Here is a 20780-nt window from a genome sequence, read left to right as displayed (position 1 = left end):
CTTTTTTTTGTTTTGAGCTCTAAGACAGGAGAAGATGCCTTTGTCAAAAAAATAATCTCTATCACATCAGCAGGGAAACATCTGCTTCATTGATTTTCAACTCAGTGAAGAATTTTCAAAAGGCTAATTCAAATTTAGTAGCATCATACTATAAAGATAACAGAAACAAAGTAAAGGTATGCCCATTCATAACTAAGAACAGCAAGAATACCACTCACAATAGTTCCACTTACCTTCAAATCTCTATGAACAATGGGAGTTTTGCACTGATGCAACCTAGCAACAGCTTCACAGGCATCACAGAATATTCTTAGCACTTCTGGCTCAGTAAAGCCTGTCTGCAATCTCTGATTCATCTGATTCACTACCTGTCCCGCTGACCAAAAAAAAGGTAGAAAAATGCAACAATACTTTAAAGAATTCTGAACAAAGTGGATAAATACAAGACTTTACGGCTGGAAATGCTAGTTATTCAAAACACGAATGTTTTTAACTATCTTGATCAACTAGTAGCATTGTCTTTTAAATGAGAAATTCAAGTAGTCTTTTTTCAAGGTACCAAATTTAATAGAGAAAGACTACCACGTGAGTCACTGTGCAGTAATGGATAGCGTCAAGATTAGGATTCAGGAGGCCTGGGTTCAAACCCTGCTGTGTGAAATAGAAGAATTTGCTTTTTGTAACTGATCATACGATGCAAAAACAAAGGCAACTCAGTGCAGCCTTTTTTTTTCCTGCCACTGGGGGCTTTTATTTTGTTCAATCCACAATGATTCAAACATTCCTAATGGGATCAGTTGTTTCATTCTCCAAAATATATTTTAATAAAAACTACAGAGTTTAGCACAAATCACCTTATCATTATATTGATATACTCGTCTAACACTAGATCACCTCTCAACAGGAAAAAAAAATCAATATGAAATAAAAACAACTCTGACAAACTAAAGGAGACTATGTTTTCATAATACATGTGTATGTGACTGTACATTATGGTGAGTTTTGGGAAATTATCCCTGTTCCTTAATGCCATGCAACACTTTAAACAGCCTACCAGCTTTACAATGAACCGCAAAAGGAGAGCCAAGGATCAGTAGGCAGAGTGAACGGGAGGGGGGGCTGTGGTGTAGATCAAACTGCCTCAAATTTAGGAGCCAATATGGGCACTGGTACCAAAATAATTTGCAGTCTCTGTGATCATCTAATCCAAACAGAAGCATAAAATAGGCTGCAAATCAAGCCACAGAAAGACTATCAAATGCAAGTGTAGCCGTACCTAAATCTCCATATACATACCTATACCAATTCAAGCAATCCCTTTTGCCCAGTACTATATAAACTATAAAAGAAGTAAGAAGACAGCCATAGGCAACTATATGTTCTGAACCAATACTCTATGTTTGTGTTCAAGAGTAATCAGAAGAGCTATATATTGCCAATTTGGAAGCAATTAAAATGTATTTATAATGCAAATAAATCAAATATACACAGCAACACAGACAGTGATAACACTAATGAGATATAGAAGTTGAAATAATAAATTAATGAATTAATGAGTGAAAAATGAAAGAGCACCATGCTCCCTATTCATAGAATTTGTGGCACTATGTAAAGACCAAAAATAATATGGGTCAACTCTTAATATATACTGAGTAAAATATATATTGAGTAACATACAAGATATGCAGGAATGTAAGGAGCCAAAATAGCATAGGTGGCAAGCCTCTCAGATAGCATTATGCAGCAACTATAAAAAAAAAATCTGGGCAATGCCAAAACTTAAAACAGTATCAGTCCAAATCAAGAAAAATGCCTTAAAAACAGTCCAAAGATGCCACTTAAGTCCTGATTAGCTACAGTATCTATAATAAATATTCAGATTCCTTCTGCATGCTGGAGAGTGTGTTGTCAGGGAGGAATGTTAGTTTACCTATGGTGAACATGCCCCAAACTGAAAGCATTTGGGAGAGAAGTGGTCATATTTCAAAAATAACTAATCAAAACACTGAGTTTTATGTGGCAATGTATATACTATCTATCTCTGTGGGTCCTAATGAACAGCTGCTACACAAACAATCCATGAAATATTTTTTGCTGTTACAGTCTTACTCTACCATTTGTTAGACAACTATTTAAAATTAGATGAGCCTTACTTACCACGGCAATATTCCATCAAAATGAGTACTTCCCAAACATTATCACTAACAGAATTAACAGCACAATCCAAATACCCTACAATGTTCTTGTGCCCAGACAGTTCTTTCTGAAAAAGAAACAAGATTCCTGAGTGTAAAGGAATAATAAAAAATTGAACTACATGAAATGGTGCCCGACCCTGTTTGTTTCTTCTCTTTCTGCATCTTTTTTCTCCCAATACATACTGTATGTCTACAAGCCAGTACTTTACAACAGAGGTCCTCAACCCCCGGTCCATGGCCTGAGCAGAGACAGACCCCCCCTCCCCGCACAAACTCGGCAATGCAGAATAGTGAAAGTAGTGATTTGTTTCTCCCCTCTCAAAAAATCCTAGGAATTATAACTTGAGACAGGCAGCAAAACCAAAGTTCCCAGTATTTCCTAGGCAGACGTGACTCCTAAACCAGCATATCTAAGAAAACAGATAAGGAAAAAATATTGAGAGCTCAGTGAGGGATATACACATTTCAAAAAACATAACTAGATCCCACACCAAATGTTTGGATTAAAGATAGGTCCAACATAAGATAAAACACTAACAAGTTACCATTGTTTTAACAGCATGCAGCTAAAATTACTGTCAAAGTAATTTTTATTACGTGGTGCCTGTTAATGTTGATGACAGCCTCACTAATTTTTTACACTCTCATAACTTATGACACACTTTTGGAACACAAAGCCCATCATATAAAAATAGGTTTGAACAACAATCAGCAACAGAATTATTGTCTTCCTAAGATAATACCACACATGCTACAATAGTGGTATCCCTCAGTCCACATATGGTAGCAGCTGTGGTAATAAACTCACACGCCTAACACAATATTTAGACATATATATATTCACAACATGAAAATGTTGTGACTTACCATTATTGTTATTTCTCTCCTGCAGATATTGAGGTCAGATACATTATTAACATACATTCGTTTCAGTGCACACCGGATTCCACCATAGGTCCGTACAAGCAGAACAGTGGAAAACCCACCTAAAAAAGAAGAGATCAAATTATAAAGGATCTATAAACTAGAACATCTGTTTATTATTATTGACTGATGAGCTGATTTAATTTCTATTCCACCTCTCTTCACATAACTAAAGTTTCACTCCTGAAACAGTAAATTGATCAACATTCTTTTAATTATCCACTGTGATGTAGTTCAACCCTGGGTAATTCAGATGTTCCTGAACTGCAACTCCCATAAGCCTTCACCACTAGCTATGTTTGTGTATCTTTCAAACTCTCATTCTAAAAGACAAACCCTAACTCTGAATTTTTCTCATAATCTGTTCCTATCTTTCTTTTTACCATTTTTGGTACAAGCAAGCAATCCATAAATATAAAATCCTTTTCTGCATATTATGTTTGCAAAGCACCACATCAGCTTCCAAAACAGGTTCAGAATTTTTTTAAAAATAATCTTCTATACAACTCTCAGCTTCTGCCAAGGGATAGTATTTAGAAGTAAAGATGAGCACAAACCACCAGTTCAGTGTGGTTCGCTTCGCAGTTGAACAGCTGATCCGTAGTTCATGCCCCACCCCTACAGCGGGCACCCAGGCAGAGGCAGCATCTGGGGGAGCTGTTCCGCTAAGAAACAAACTGTGCCAAACCACCAAACCAGCAATTCATGCCTGTCTCTACTTGGAAGTATTATGGAACCAAACTTTCCTTCATGAATCCACTCACAAATCCATGGAATCTATTCCTGTATTTCAGTAGCTTCACAGCAAACGTGAGACAAGCATGCTCCCTTCCCATCTCAGGTCCTCATCTGCAGAAAGGCATCACTAGTCATTTCACCCAGAACACAAAATGATGGTTGCACCTTTTCCCAAATCCAGAATCAAATGCAGCTGCTTGCATCACTTTTGGCATTGATATGCACAAGGGAAAAGTTCGTAGAAACTCTCTGTACTATACAATAAAGAATATACAAAATAAATGAGGGAAAACCAATGTTAAAATACTATGCTGTCCTTTAAGACTATAGTCATTATAATCATCTTAGCTCTTCAGTCAGAGTTTTCTTCTATTAAGGTAAAGCAGGGGTCTCCAAACTACGGCCCATGGGCCACATCCAGCCCGCCTTGCCTTTTTATCCAGCCTGAGGACCACCGCAGGCTCAGCTCCGTTCCCTTCAGCCCACGAATGTGTTCCATCAGCCCTCAAAAATGTTTAAAATATATGATGCGGCCCCCATGCTGAAAGGTTTGGAGACCCCTGAGTTAAAGAATATTTATGCAAGTAGAAGAACTATTTCAATAATTTTGCAGATAAGCAAGACTACTTCTACCTGCCAAAGCACAGGCATTTCATTTCCATTTCACACACATAAACTACTATAAACACCCTGGTAACTGTCAGTAATTTCAATTTAATCACTATGAACATTTCATTTTTGTTTACTGTTTGGTTTTGGTGAGAGTAGGGCTGGGCCAAGAAATATGAAAAAGAAAAGAACAACATGGAAACAAGAAGTTGCCCAGTGAGCTGATTCACTATCTTCTCATACTTAATTTCACACTGGAATTGTCACACTGATAGTGGTAACATAAGACTCTTGATGGAAATACTGTGAAAACATTTACTATACAGCATAAAGAACATTGTGACAAATACTGTAGGCTGGTTTGAATGAATGCAACCACAGTGTAAAACAATATTTTGTTTAGCTGTAGTAAGAGACTTGTGCCACTGTGTAGAAAATATGTGAAATAGTATCAAGAAAACATTTCAGTGAAGTCAGTAATTTAAATCAACCTTTCCTCTTGCTTTTGTAGATTATATTCATCAATCCACTCTTGAAGAACATGTCAAGTACTGCTCTGGAAAGCTGACGTTCTAAGTGTCAGAAAATGCTTACAAATATTCTTTGAAGCCCAAGCTAAAGAGCAAGGTGCACTTACTCAGCTAGGCCAACAGTTCTCTCCTTGAGGGCACCTAATATTAAAATCAGAATTGATCTAAAGGTTAAGTCAGGTCAAATTCCCTGCCAAGAACATCCTTGTCATCCTCCATGAACCCACATTATGGGAACACAAAATTTAGATACAACTGGATTATTGAAATGAGGTTGCTTTCAATGAGTCTTTGAAGGCTTCAAGAGGTCTATTACGTGGCAAGAATATTTTACTGCAAAACCCGCAGATTTCCATGGAACCAAGTTTGAAAGCCACAAGGTAATTAATCTTTTGCCATTAGGTGGCAACATTCTGCAACTTTAAATCTGTAACAGTCCAGAAGCTAAATTGCCATGATCTGAATGTACTGTCTTGTTTTGGTAAACATAAAAAACATTGTATGATGTTAATTAAATAGTTTTAACAGGCTCAGGAAAAAGTGTTTAACAATGTAAAAGAAAAGTTGCTGATAAGTTTAATATTTAAAGTAATTAATGGAGTAAGACCCAAATGATATAAGGACTTACTAATAAAATGGTAATCACTGAAAAACTGGGCAGTTTAAAATTCTTTAAAATAATCTTTTGTCTTCTTGAAGTATGTTTCCAAATTAGCTCAAAGAATAAAGCCAATTCACAAAGTTTCAATTCCATTCACAACTGTGCACTCTCCACTGTGATTCTGACGCAACACCCATGGTCTGTGCTATTCACATAAGCATTCATTAATATGACAAATTCCTCTTCAATACCAAAGTATATTGCCTAAACTAAAGCTGTAATGCAGATGACAGCTTAACATTTAAATATGAATTTTAAATTTCAAGACATTTCTGGTCTTTATATTCACTTCTTGGATGTCTGGTAAATACCAAAAGCATTACTATTTAAACAGACGTGCAGTTTTGTTTCTCCAGTACTAAAATTCTTGTTTTTATTACTGTCAACTCACTTCCAGGATATGGAAACCTTAATAGGGTTTTTTGACATATGCGAGATTCTCAAGGACCTTCAGTGAGCTCCCATAACCAACCAGGCATTTGAACACAACTATCTTGATTCCTAATACGATCCTGAATCCACACTATACAGTACTGGCTCTCCAATATGCCAATGCACATCTACTAGAAAAACCCCACTGAACAGAACTCAATAAAAATAGCTACTAACCATTATGCCTATATAGCACCTTCAGAATTATAGGTATGCTTCTGAATAACAGTCATAATAAACAGCAATAACCTGTTTCCCCAAAAATAAGACCTAACCTAAAAATAAGCCCTAGTATGATTTTTCAGGATCCTTGTAATATAAAACCTACCCCCAAAATAAGCCCCACTTAAGTGAAAGACCGCCCTCCACCCTTGTGCAGCAACCACAAGATGACATGACTGTATTTGAATAAATGTCAATTGTTGTACATGAAAAAAAATCCCCTGAAAATAAGCCCTAATGCGTTTTTGGAGCAAAAATTAATATACCATATTTGCCGGTGTATAAGATTACTTTTTTGTCCTGAAAAACACACCTCCAAGTGGGGAGGGGGGTTTGTCATATACGCCAGGTGCACCCAGAGCAGGCAGCATGTAGTGCAAGGAGGAAAGAGGACAATGAACGAGGAAGAGGAGGAGGCGCCTCTTCTCCCAAGGAGGCAGCAGGCGGCTCCGGCTCTCAGGCGCCGCATGGCCCAGCAGGAAGCAGCATGGAGAGACAAGCCCAGCCTAGGAAGCGGGTGGACCTCGGTCCCCACCGGCTCAGTCACTACCTCGCACAGTTACCCTTGTGGAAAGCAGCAGCAGCGCCACCTCCTTCTTCCCCGTGACGTACTACCATGTTGCCCGGGTGGAGAGAAGCTGGCAAGCAAATGGCGGCTGCGACAAGCCAGAGCTGCCCCACTCGTCGCAAGGGCCGTCACCGCGCCAGGCTCCCGAGGAGACTTCCGGAGGCCGGGCGAGTGAGCAGACGCTGGCCTCTGCCTTGAGCCAGCTGGTAGCCTGCCCAAGAAACTTGCCTTCCTTCTCCTCCCTCTTTGGCCCCTCCAGCAGGTTAAAAGGCAGGGGGAGGGATAGTCTTATATGGCGAGTATATAACGAATGCTATATTTTGAGTGGAAATGTTGGGGTTGTCTTATACACCCAGTCGTCTTATACGCCGGCAAATACGATAAGACCCTGTCTTATTTTCGGGGAAACACAGTACAAGGTAATGAAAAGTGGGCAAGTATAATCATTATAGACAATTCAAATACAAACATAGGTGGTACCTTTGTTAGACCACTAAAATCTCACAAATAGGCTAGCTTTCAACCTCACATAAGTCTTAGGTGGGACATCACAATTCTGGAGGATGTGCAGGAAAATAACAACACTGAGATTCCAAAATCCATGGCCAGACATGCAGACCAAATTATACACTGTATAGTCAAATCTGACTTGCAGTGACTTTCTAAATGTTTCTGAGATACATATAATACTCAAACATGATTTACAATTCCCTTCTTTTATGGGCACTATGGGACTGTGTAGTTTGCACAAGGCTACACAAGCTGGCTTTTTTTGCTGGAGGCAGAGTATGGAATAAAAATTCCAACCTCTACAGCTAAGCACCCAACTCACAGAACCATCCAACTAGGTCCTTGTTCAAAGGAAACTCCAAATCAGAGATGAAGCCACTCAACAAGGGTAGATTTCAGATTTCACCTCTGGTGATATGGATTAGAATGCTTCAAGCTTGTAGCGCTGCCAGGACCTTACCACCCTATCAAAATTTTATATTTCAAAATACAGTACTTGGTTCTTTTTTGGCTGAGGGTCATGATATTAGGTTGGGCACTAAGAGAAACAGGACGCTAGACTAAATAAGACTTCGACTTCACGCAACACTGCTTTTCTTAGGCTTAGACAAACAACTGTAGGGACTTATCAAGAATATATCTTGAATATCTAGTGTAAGTTCCATTATGGGTATTGCCACCAGTCTTGATGCTTTTTATTTGTGCTAATGTTTAGTGTCTATAGCAATTGCATACTTTATATTTTATACATTTGTTGTATACCTCCCGGAGTAGCAATTAGCTAAATGGGCAGTATATGAATTGAATAAATAAATAAGTCTCACCATTCTTTTTTTAAGGTGTTTCTATGAGGTTTAGGTTCAATGAAGTGTCAGTATGCTCACACTATTACTGGTTTGCAGTACCAAAAGCCCCTGAACATTAAAACTGTTCTTTATTTTAAACTCTGTTTTACAATGTCAGATAAAGCTAAGCACTGGAAATATATGAGTTTTAACCCTACATCTGTTTCTGATGAAGGGAACCTCAGAGCAATAAATATTATTTTCCCTTTGTTTTTTGAAGTCTTGACAAACAAGATGACAAACTACAGGGCGTGCAATGAACTGTATTATTGGCTGTTAAAGTACTGACGTTATCAGGATTCTAATAATTATATTTCTTATGTAGTGGGATAGGTGACCTCAGCAAGGCTGAAAGCCATTTTTCAGAAATGCTATAGCCCAAGGGCTGTGCCCTAAGAGGCAAATCTACATATTTAATTTATGGGGGAAATGGTAAAGGTTGTTAAAATTGTTTTTAATTGACTTCAGTGATGGATGAATTCCTTAATCTCTCACCCTTGGCCTTTCTCTTCTTTCCCAATTCTGATTCTACAGCTACCTTATTGAAAATGTTAATACAGTTTAAGTTCAAATGAGGGAAACCATGCATTCTCACAAACTTGCATTGCGCTTCTTATTCAAGTGTTAAGCACTGGGCTAAAGGCACATTTTAAAATTTTAATTATCAGTGTATCTCAATGTACTGTAAGAGTCAGATTAACTTAATTTAGGAATTGGCTAGCAAAGAAGAAGACAGCATATTGGAACAGATTACCATACAGTTAATGTAGTTTCTAATGTACAGAATAGTGTGACATACACTTTATATTCTTATCAACACAAACATACAAGCCAGAACCCTACTAATTTATACTTGCACAGAAGAAATGGTGTAAGTCTTGATGACAAGCTGGTCAACATTAATGTGAAGCAGGTCACACTATTAGATATGCCCCCAATTATTTGACTGTGTATACCTCCAGAAAGACAAAAAGTACCTCCTTAATGAGTAGCAATTTGCCCCCAAGACTTCTTCAATTTCCCTCATGTAAGAATAAATCAGTACCAAGATTCTGGTCACACACCTCTGATTTTTGTAGAAGAAAAAAAATCAGGTGATGTGATGAAGTGTAACATGCAGCTCTTGGCAAGAACAGATTTACTTAAAGTCAACACAACATTAAGAAATCACTGAAAAAAGTCAGTTTAAAGTTCCTCTGTTCTGAAATTCACACATTTGGGCAGACATGCCGAGTAGCCATAACAATTAACGAAATGTATTTTGTTTTGAACATGAACAGAGTTGATATGCAGCACTGAAGAATACATTTCAAAATGTTTGCTAACAACGTCTCTGTGTTCTTTGCTTTGCAGAATTATAGAAAGTAACTATGAACTTTTTTTCTCTCCACATATATTGTAATGACTTTATGGTACAATGATCACTTAATTTTAAAACTTAGGCTAGAATTTTCCTGTGCATAAGTGAAATTTCAAAAAACACAACAGCAAATTGTCACTAATAAACAAGATGGCCATTGCATTCCTGGTTATGGTTCCATCATATGACTAGGCATGCATTCAAGAACATAGTCAGCACCTTGGTAATTAGCAATGGTCTGCCACCACAGCCTATACAAATTTATTTATATTTATACATGCATAAATCACCAACAGGATTCTAGCCAATAATTGCTAATCTTCTGTCTACAATTATTTAAAAAAAAAACTGGGAGTTTCTGCTTTCCATATCTTCTTAGAATTTTATCTGGTTTAGATGTACTGTACAGTATATGTCTCAATGATACTACTTATCTCTTTTCTTAAATTGACCATATCTTGTTTTCTTGGAATATTTACAACTTAGAAAAACAAGCTGTACAAATTAAAATGCTCCACGGCAATACATTAACAGGAGCATTTATTTAGTCCTATAGGGCTAAAAGAGATGCAGGAGATACTTAGAAGTATTTTTTTTTCAACGTTAAATTTGGAGTGGAAATAAGGGTCCTATTTAAAAGCCAAAAAGATCTGAATCCCCTACTTCCAATCTAAACCCCTCGCTTCAGTTTTTCTTCCAGTTGGACTCTGCAACCTGAACTGCTGAAAAAGCATACTTGGTGCACAGCTTCAGTGAGTAAAAGGAATTGCTCACTGGCTTTTTCAAAGTTTCTGTGGAATCTTAGAACTGCAGAGCTGGAAGGGACCCTATAGATCATCAGGTTCAGTCCCTGCCAAGGAGGCACAGTGGGGAACTGAACTCCCAAACTCTGGTTCCGCATCCAGAGACCTAAACCACTAAGCAATCCAGCTATCATCCATGTGCCCTTTTGCTCTTTAAAGCTGATTTTCACTATTTTTATGTAAGACAGGACACATAAGAATAGTCTGCTGAGGTAAGTCTAGGGTGAGTTTCACAAATATACTCTTAACAGTTTTAAAAAGGCAATAAAATACACTGGTACTATCATCCCAATGGTGCTAGGGCTAAGAGTTCCTGAAAGAATAGCTTTGAATCATACCTGTCTGAGCTCACATCTCACATTGCTAGGTATTACACTATATCAGTTTCCAATATAGTCCTGTAAAATGCATTTACAAATTATTATTTACTATTAATTGTTATTAAATTCAAGCATCAGACTTCAAAGTGCCTTGCTTTACCATCCCTTCAAACAACTTCTAATTAGAAATGAACCACACAGCTTCTGCTCTAGAAAACTTTGGCAGAATCTACCACAATCATGCACCTTGATCCTAAAAAAATATTTTGGATACTAATGATTTTCCAATGGTATATTTTCCTGTCAAAATTTTCCAACCAATATAATCTGCAATGCTGTACTGGAATCAATCACAATATATGGGCTAAAGGGGGAACGCAGACGTCTGTAAGTTACTCATTAAAAGAGACAAGCACTGAGAAACCTGAATGCTCAGTTGTCCACAGGGCACCTGAAAAATAATGTATGACAACTCTTCCTCTGCCCAATGCAACTGGCTTCTTATTTGGTCTGGACCAGAATTATACACAGTGTAATTGTCCTCAATAGATTAACAAACGAACACGCTATTATGCTTGCTTCTATTGCACATCTCTTGCTTCTTAATCAATCAAAAGTGCAAGTAGTCAAGATAAATTGTGGTAAGTTCCCTGTGCTGACAGACTCATGGCCACCTTTTAATGAAACAGAATGTACAAATAGTTGTACTGAATCAGATTTTTCTCAACTTGAAATGGAACTGAAAAGTAGTGCAGACAGTGAATAGGTGAAGCTGAAACTACTTACAGTTATACCTCAACAATAGAGAGTTAAACTGTTGGTACATCAGGTGCGGTTCTCTTTAGGTATATGTACTTTTTAAAAAAGGATTCTTTTAGGTGCAGTCATTTTTGTTACATATATGTTGCATTATTACAAAGATTCCAATAAAATACTTTCCACAAAAAGCTTTAGATGTGTTTGATCAGATAACATTATTTAGAGCACTGGAAAATTCTCCAGTTCCACTTTTTCTGGAAAACCCACATCCCTAGATTCTGGAACTCTCAGTTCTTAACAAAGAGTCTATAACAAATTATCAAGTTCCATAGACTTCAAACCCAGTATTTCATTGATGAAACCTGTTTTTATCCGTCATCAAGTGCACTCTGAGTTTTCTTCTCCTTTTTCCAACATAAGATTTAAAAGCATAGATATATAGCACAATGCACATTTAATGAGTTTTCAAGGTCTGTGAGACACGTTGAGTGGTTTTCCCAGTACCAGCCATACCTCAGTGAATTTCTGTGGCCAAGGAGGGATTTGAACCCAGTTTCCCAAATCCCAATTCATCGTTCTATCCACTACTACACCATACTGATTCTCCAAGTAGAACCTACCAACTTTGAACACAGCTAAAAACTGTTCAGCTGTAGTTCTGCTGCAAGGACAAAAGAAATTCCATCCTAAAATTATAATGAAAATCGATTTAGTGGTAGCTTTAGTTTTAACACATAGATGCTAGGCTAGGCAAACTTTCAAAGATTTCACTTTCAGGATGTAACATATGTCAAAGGGGTCTCAAAACACAGTTGAAAGTGAAACTATCTGAAAACAATATTTGAATACATTTGGATTATATTTGAATATATTTGCACTTTCTAGTTTAATTCTTTCTCTTCCTCTCAACCTCCACAAAAAAAGAAAAAAGAATCATAGCAAGGTGGGGAAGGAATTATTTTGTTTAAAATTATATCAATTTAAATCATGATTTAAATCAAATGTAAATTTAAAAATCCAAAATTTTACTTAAATTATTTAAAATACATCAAATCCACCCTGGATATTCAAGGTATAGATAAGATACACTATCACAACTTAATTCCTTTAATTTTTACAAATAATTTCATTAAAGATAAAAGTGAATTTAAAAGCATGGATTGTAAATGGAAACCTTGATTTAAACCTATTATTTTATTCAGACTTTTTTAGAGATTTAAAATTCATTCACCCTCACCAGGACTAAGATGATTCAAGCTTCTTGGTTTATTATAATTGTATCTTTAAAAACTGTTCTACACCTAAAAATGAAATACAACAATAGTAAATCTGGGCCAGGCTTACTAGACAACTGAAAACCTGTTGATGCCAGGACCCTGAATGCCACAAATGAGCTGCACAGACTGACTGCTTAATTCAGCCATATAACATATACATTTTCACCCTGCTAGTTTTATTATTTTAAGTTCTTACTTTGCAAAAGAGAATAGGGTGGATTTGCCTCCAAGACAATGTGCCCATTATTCGGCCCAGCACTCACATCTGTGTTGGTAGAAAGGGAGCTCTCAATTTCATAATTACAATCACCCAATCTTTACAGTTAAAAGGACAATGTTTTCAAGCCTACATTGCCTGAAAGATTTCATGTGTGTACAAATCATAGCATATCACAACTCATCCCTACTGTTTTGAAATGCTGATTACAATACAAACAATTGTGTGATTAAATAAAAAAATTGACAGAAGCCTAGCAGACAATACTGTACTGTAAATTAACTGCTCAGTTTGTAGCCAGAGGGAGTTACATTTTACACGACATGCTTAAAAGTAAAGCCCATCATATGTCTTATGATCAGGCGCTACTAAGAGTGAATTATCAGAACCATTTGAGGCTCCAGGGAAACCAGTTTTGAGATGTAACCAAAGCAGGAATCCAAGTTTGGTAATAGCTGTGCAAATGGATGTGTTTTTAGTTATCTGCTTCAGAGACTGATGAGACAAAGAAACTTTCTAAAACATGTACAACTACTTCTTTCTTAGCTAGAGGGAAAGCATTTTATGCTTGAAGTTTATCTGAGACTCATTACAGAAGACTCCAGTAAACACCTACAACCATGCACTACTAAAAGCTGATGATTTGTGGGCCTAGTTAGAGCTATAGGGGAACAGACTTCCAACTTAAAACACATCTAGATAGGGCAAGTTTCTTCTCTTTAGTGTGATCTATTTTATCTCTCATTTAAGCAATCGTTCTGTTTACACTGGTCAATGTTTTTGCTCCCATAATAAGATTCCAGATAGGTCTTTGGACTGCGCCAATTTGCCCCCTTTCAATTAATGAGAACCCCCCTTCCTGCTCATTTCCCCACAGCTGTCATTTAGTGGGACACAGCAACTTTCCTTTTTTTCTTGCTAAATAAAGTAAGTGACACAGCAAAACTGCAATGCATCTATCTAGCATGGGGCACATAATACTGCCCTTTATCTAGAACAGGGGTCTTCAAAGTACAGCCAGCAGGCGACATCCAGCCCTACTGTCCTTTTTATCTGGTCTGTACGTCTGTACGTCCGTGTGCGCAGGCAGGAGTGCAGGCAGCCGGGCAAGTGGGAGTGCATGCGGGCCAGCGAGAGTGCGGGCAGCTGGGAGTATGGGCGAGCAGATGTGAGTACATGCATGTTCCTTTGGCCCTCAAAAATATAAAAAATACATTATGTGGCCTTCTGTGTGAAGTTTTGAGACCCCTGATGTATAAATGAGTAAATATATTTTCCTTTAAAAATAAATGGTAGAGACTATGAAAATTGGGGGGGGGGGTGTCCATCATCCCTTTTAATGCCACAACCCATCAAATATGTCACAAGATTATCACCTTAGATAACACCATCTGCAACTCTATTTTAGTGCAGGCTAACCATCTGCACAAGCTACACAATGGGCTTATCAGGACTGCTCCAAATCCTGCAAAAAAAACAAAACAAAACTGTAGAACTACTATTGTTCCAAAAAGAAGCAGAATAGCCCTAAAAGGGGGCAGAATGGATCATCAAACTCAAAACATATGTGGATGCCGGAAACCAAGCAGCACCATAAGTAATCCAAATAACAAGTTATTCTGCCAGCGCAGACATGCCCTCAGTTACTTAAGCAGGAAGTCAACTGCGTCCATTCAAAATTTCATGTTTCTAGTTTATATAGTTTCAGAACTTTTTTCCCAGGAAAAAAAATTCACAATTACATATTAAAATGAATAAATACACATTGCAAAAGAAAGTGAGCTGAAATCCATGCTCTTATGTACACAAACCCTTTGTTTATTTATAATAATTGTTAATATCCAACTTCTCAGAACAGAAATACTTTCAATGTGGCCTAGAAGTATCATCAATATTCACTATGAAAATAAAAGGAAACTATATTAGAAAATGTTGGTAGTCATCAAGAACTTGTTCAGTTACACTCATGTTAGATGGCCTTGTGGGAGAATAGTCCAATAGAAGTGGACAGTCCTAAGAGGAGCAGATTTTTCCACACACAAAAAATGCTATTCCCTCCCTGTATACATCATCTTCAACTGTTTATAGTTTAAATCTCCCAGCATGTGCACAAAGGAAGCCCAATTAGCCAGGATGCATGCTCTTTTATATCAATTATCAGGCTAATTTTGAGAATTTTAAGTAGCCATGTCTGAATGTACCTTCCAATATGAAACTGCATGTACCTCACCATTCATACCTCCTTTCCAAAGGGAACAACACATATTCCATGTATGGGGAAACAGCTACAGCACATTGTAACACAAATCACATGCCATAGAAAAGTTTGTGCAACAATATTAGTAAGCACACTTCAGCTGCTTATATTTGTTGGGACTCAACCTAACATAATACACTATTCATTAAATGCAAGTATCTGAACATTAAGGATGTACCATTTGGGGTTTTTTTTTACTCTAGTTCCAGAATTCTCCAAGAATTCCCCAAGCAAGACTGTGGGAGGTTCAGGCTACAGTCTAACATTAATAGAAGAGCCTAGCTCGGAGATTCCATGGCATATTTCCAGCCTAGCTTCTTGTTAAAAGGAATATGACACAGCCAATGTACCCTCTAATTTTCAGCCCTGCTGGGTGGGGCTCCACTGCTCATGCATGCTACTTCTCCCGTGTGTGTGTGCACAACTCTGGCCCGCCTGTGCACAGGGTTCCGTTGCAACCAGAACCAAAGGGGCTGCAAAGAGGAAAGTGGAGGTGCACACACAGCCTCACACCTTAGAGGGATCCTTGCCCACAATATCTGTGATTCCTATGGATCCATGGGAGACATACAGTCATGCGTTTTTGGGTTTCTGTGTGGGATTGCATCAGATTGGACTTTTCTGCTCTGTTTCTTTGTGTTGTTCCAACACAAACCAAAGAAATGGAACATGTACCAAAACATTTGCAACTGCAACAGTTTTCTGAGAGAAGAGTTGCATTTTCTGACAGAATTGCAAGGGTGCCAATGTTTTTGGCCATGACTGTAGTTCTTTGGAAGGTTCCTTCCACAGAGTATAATTCAAGACTTCCTTCTTTAATAGGAAGCTAGGCTGGGGCTAAGTCACAAAGCCTTCTACATACAGTATCTTTAGGTGAGTGAAATGTAAGTGTGGGTCTGTACACTGGAATTCACACAATTTTGCCTGGGAAATTCTGGGAGTTGGAGTCCAAAATAGCCAACCACACATGCCTACTGAACATAAGCTGCTTTATACCAAATCTCATAGTTGCCTTATCTAATTCTCTGCAAACAGATTCACATATAACCAGCCATAATTCAGTTGCATTCTAGCCTGCCAGAGTCCTGCCAGCATGCTCACACCCATTTTTGCATGCTCTCACTGTCAACAAGAATGGCAACAAGCCACAGATCTTTGAGCTGTGGTCTGTTCCTTACAACGTCTGAATGAAGCAATAGCTAAATGCTGCTTGTTTCTTTTCCAACATGCAGAGAAACAGTTCAGGGTTTATTTCTTTAGCATGTGGAAGAAAAACACTGAGACATCATCATAAAATTTTGTTGCTTCCACAGTAAGCTTAAGTGGCTGGACAGCAGGATTTGGTATGCCAGTTCATCCTGCTACAATCTGGCTTACTATGCAATTTGAACATGCTCCCTGTGCATATATAAGCACATCTCACTTAACAAACACCAATGTAACATGGCTAAAGGAAACATATATTAACAACTGTGTGCATAACAAAAACCTATGTAACAATTTCAAATAAGGCAGAACGTCTCAATATTTGCTGGAGAGGTCTTTCCTATACAACAGAGGTGGTGGTGAAGGCTTCTGGGAGTTGTAGTCCAAGAACATCTGAAGGCCCAAGGTTGGGGACCACTGCTATACAGTATTCATGCCTGTGAAGGAGGTTTGGTTAACGGCACCAAGAAAAGGGGTATTCCCACAAGTCATACCCTATCATGGAACTTCTCTGCCTTATTATGTTTGGCCAGCCTTTCTCTTGCTCTGTTCAGCTGGATGTTAAAACACTTTTAAATTCCTGCAAGTTAGAAGTAAGGGATACAGCTCTCTATAAAACAACCAAACCTGAGAGATATGGAGAAGATGAGTTGTGACAGATATCTTGCTGATAGGTGTAGATATATATTGAACAGTAGATAAGCAGTGGTTTAGGCATCTGGCTGTGGAGCCAGAAACTGGAATTTCAATTCCCCACTGTGCCTCCTCGACAAGTGCTGGACTTGATGGTCCATAGAGTTCCTTCCAGCTGTGCAGTTCTAAAATTATCTCCTTCTCAAACTAGTCATTTTGAGAAAATGTTGTTGCTGCTTAGAATTGTAAGAAATTGAAACACTGCTTATCATACTGTATTACAACTAAATTTTAAACCTTTTCTTGGGTTGGGGATCTAGGTTTTATGACTGCACCCCCATCATTAGGTGCCAGAATAGTCAAGGCTGAGAACTGCAGCCCAAAAACATCTGGAAGACTGCACTTTACCCACCTCTGTTGTCACAGGCAAATACAGTATCATATCAATATCGATATTATATCAGCAGTTACAACATATATATTCCTCTACTCAAACAAACTAAAGTAGGGTATGCACATTAATGAACTAATCCAGTCCCTCACCCAAACATAAATGACAAGGCAACCACAACATTAAGAAGCTGGGGACATAAATGACATGGTAAATTCTCAAAACAAAGAACTCTACAAGCCAACAGGTACCAACATGCAGTTTCAAGAGTAGGATATTTTTCACATGCATAAACCCATTCATAAGGGCAAACATATTCATAAGGTTTCAAATAGTTGTTAAATCTGTCTCACAATTGTCACTGAAATGAGTATTTAACCGAATTCTGGCTGGCTCATAATCAAGGTGATAAAAAAATCAATTATTTTTTAAGAATCATATTGATTTAAATCACAACTTGAATTTAAAAATGATTTCTAATATCATTAAAAATCCATTTTAAAGTTAAACTGTGATTTAAATTGTGATCTAATATGATTTAAATCAAATCCATCCAACTCTTAAACACAAGTAAACTTAAATATTTAGAATTTAAAATACAAATTAGGTGCTTTCCTTCCCGGTATATATTTGTAACACTTCTGGAAGACATACATGCAATTTTGCTAATATTCATGCTGAATCTATGAAATAAATAAACTGCACTATTGTACATGTACAACTTGGAAGATATCTTTGCAAAGAGTAATACAGAAACTTAACAGCACAGTTTACTCAGATTTTCAGATTATTCTCTTTAATATTATTCATCACTTCTATTTTTCAAACACATAATTCAGATATTTACCTATTTCAGAGTCCCTGTGTGATAAAGCATTACTAATTAAAATGAATTATGAAACAACAGCAAAGTACTGTATATTAGAAGTCATATACAAAGTGCAAAATTAGCAAATAAGTGCCACAAGACTGCAGAACCCAATCAAACATAAAGGACTAGGTGATTATATGAGTATTACACATAGGTTTTCCACTGCTCCTAATACTCCATAAACTGCCAACATGTACAGAGGGGATTATGAGCAATATATATATATATACTGTATTTGAATACAACATGGACGGGTGCTCTGTCCAGCACAGAAGTGTATCAGGTCTTCTAAGTGACAACTGGTCACCTGTTCAAAGTAAAGAAATCTAAGAGTGATTTCTTTACCTTTTTCCTCCCCTTCTTCTAGACAGCAACTGTAAGTTAGAATCAACTTGATGGCATGTAATCATTATTACCTTGCTACAAATCCTCTGCATGCTACTTTGTAAGGAAACAGCAGTTTACATGCAACTTTCATAATAAACACTGTTAACAAATAAACAGAATTATAGGCCAAATAAAAAATCAGCCCCCAGTAGGCTTAGCGCACACCTAACATCACTGTTCATAGGTTTACATGATACCCAGACAGAACTACTGTACATAAACCGGGCTTATGGAAGCCACCCCAGGTCCAAACAAAAAAGTGTAGTCTAAAAACTTATGGGCCTGCAATTTCCACCCTACATCCATAAAAGAGAAAGATCTAGGACAGCCTTCCCCAATCCACCGTACTACAATTCACATCATTCCCAGCCAGGATTGCATTGCTCAACACAGGTCGCCTGCCTGAGGAAGTCTGCTTCAAGGCCTCTACAACACAGTGACTACAACTGCTGGATTCAGAAATGATCCCGCTATCCTGTGCACAGCCAGAGACGGGTGTACAGTACTTGCACTTTAGCTAGGTTTTTGCAGATGAAACACAGGAGGCAGGTACAACTAGGCTTAGGAAATGCGTTATACAGAACTCAAGCCTCGCTATCGATATCTGGCAGTGGCACTTCTCTTTCCTCAGAGTGCACGCAATTCTTAGAAAAGCAGAAGTTGGGAATAGGAATGACAGAGAAAAAGAACAGGCAGGCAATCCTTGCCCTTACTTAAATGAAATGCGGCTACCAAACCCCTCATCCATCCATTGTTACGGTCTATCCCCACACCAGACGGACACAAATGCCAGAATTTCCCCAAGAGCTGACATTAATAACGGGTCTTGTGAACCATGGCAACAGAAAAGGGAGAGCCTGCAAGACCATCGGAGTCCTTCTACCCGATGAGGTGGAAATGGCGGGGGGGGAGGGGGTTCTTGTCAGTTCGGTGTCTTTTCCAAGGCCCTACAAGGGGAGGGAGGGTTGCGTGTGCGTGCACATGTCCACATGGGAATGGATCATCTGGGGTTACCGGGGATTTCAGCCCTCCTCTCCACACTCACCTTCCGCCAGCAGCTCCTCCACAGTGACCTGGAAGCGTCCTACAGCGAAGACCCTGCTGCTGCCCACGGCCGGGCCGCTTCCAACCCCACAGCCCGCACCCGCCGACGACGATCCGCCGCCGCCGCCTCCACCGCCGCCTCCTCCTCCTCCTCCACCGCCGCCGCTGCTCGTACTCCCTCCGGTACCGTCAGACTTCGGCATGCGGGAAAACTTCTTCATGGCAAGGCGACGAGGGGGTCTCGCAGGCTCGCCGGAGGAACGGAGGTGGTGGTAGTGCCGCCGCCGCCGCCCAAGAAGCCGCCCCTTCTTCGGCCGCCCCTTCCCGGAGGGTCTTGAGGAGCCTCCCCACCCTCCAGTCAACGCCCGACCCCGCGCTGGGAAGCCCGAGGCCGCTCCCGCTGCTGGTTGCGGCTTCTGAGGGAATCGCAGTTGACAAGGAACCCTCCTTGCCTCTGCCGCGCCTCACATTCCGAGCGGGAATGTCCCTTGTGAGGGACGCTGCCGAGCCACGGCTGCCCCTCCACTGCAGCGCAGCCCTCCTTTCCTTTCCCCTCCCCACACAGACACACACCAACACCCCACAACCCTCTCGACGTCGAGGGGAGGAACCCCACACACACCACACACCCGCCAACACCCCTCCCCTCAAGCCTCACACAAGCGAGGCTCGGAGGCGGCTCGTGCGGAGGGGGGGCGGCGCGCGCGCCCGCCCGCCACTGAGGGAAAGCTGAGGGAGGAGAAAAAAAAAGCCGCGAGCGGGACTTTGCACGCTCCGCCCCCTTTCACGCGCGCGCGCGCGCGCTCTTCTCCTCCTCCCAAACTGAGGGAGGCGTGGCCTTGGGGGGGGCAAAGAGAGAGAGAGAGTGAGAGAGAAAGGCGAGGCCCCCTCCGGCAAGCCAGCCAAAGCACGCAGGCGCGTTGTAGAGTTTTGCTCCTGGCCTTTCTTCTCGACGGCCTTCACAGCACACTTTCCCACCACCCCCCGCTTCTTCTCCTCTGTCCACTCCTACTCTATG

General features: G+C 39.5%; 1 protein-coding gene across 8 annotated transcripts in view; it reads right to left on the bottom strand.

Annotated features, from left to right (window-relative positions):
• BMP2K (BMP2 inducible kinase) overlaps nt 1-20133 on the bottom strand; it is a 71413-nt gene extending 51280 nt beyond the window's left edge. For all 8 annotated transcript variants that reach the window (XM_020813929.3, XM_020813928.3, XM_020813930.3 and 5 more), the window contains exons 1-4: nt 19764-20133; nt 3066-3184; nt 2158-2263; nt 234-376 (exon numbers count right to left, since the gene is read on the bottom strand). In XM_020813929.3, the coding sequence (XP_020669588.3) occupies nt 234-376; nt 2158-2263; nt 3066-3184; nt 19764-19983 (588 nt within the window). In that variant the 5' untranslated portion in view covers nt 19984-20133. The remainder of the gene's footprint in view (nt 1-233; nt 377-2157; nt 2264-3065; nt 3185-19763) is intronic.
• Between the last annotated feature and the right edge of the window lie 647 nt (nt 20134-20780).

This window comes from Pogona vitticeps, chromosome 5 (genome assembly GCF_051106095.1).
Source record: "Pogona vitticeps strain Pit_001003342236 chromosome 5, PviZW2.1, whole genome shotgun sequence".
Lineage (NCBI taxonomy): Eukaryota > Metazoa > Chordata > Lepidosauria > Squamata > Agamidae > Pogona > Pogona vitticeps.
This window is presented reverse-complemented; position numbering and strand designations above follow the sequence as displayed.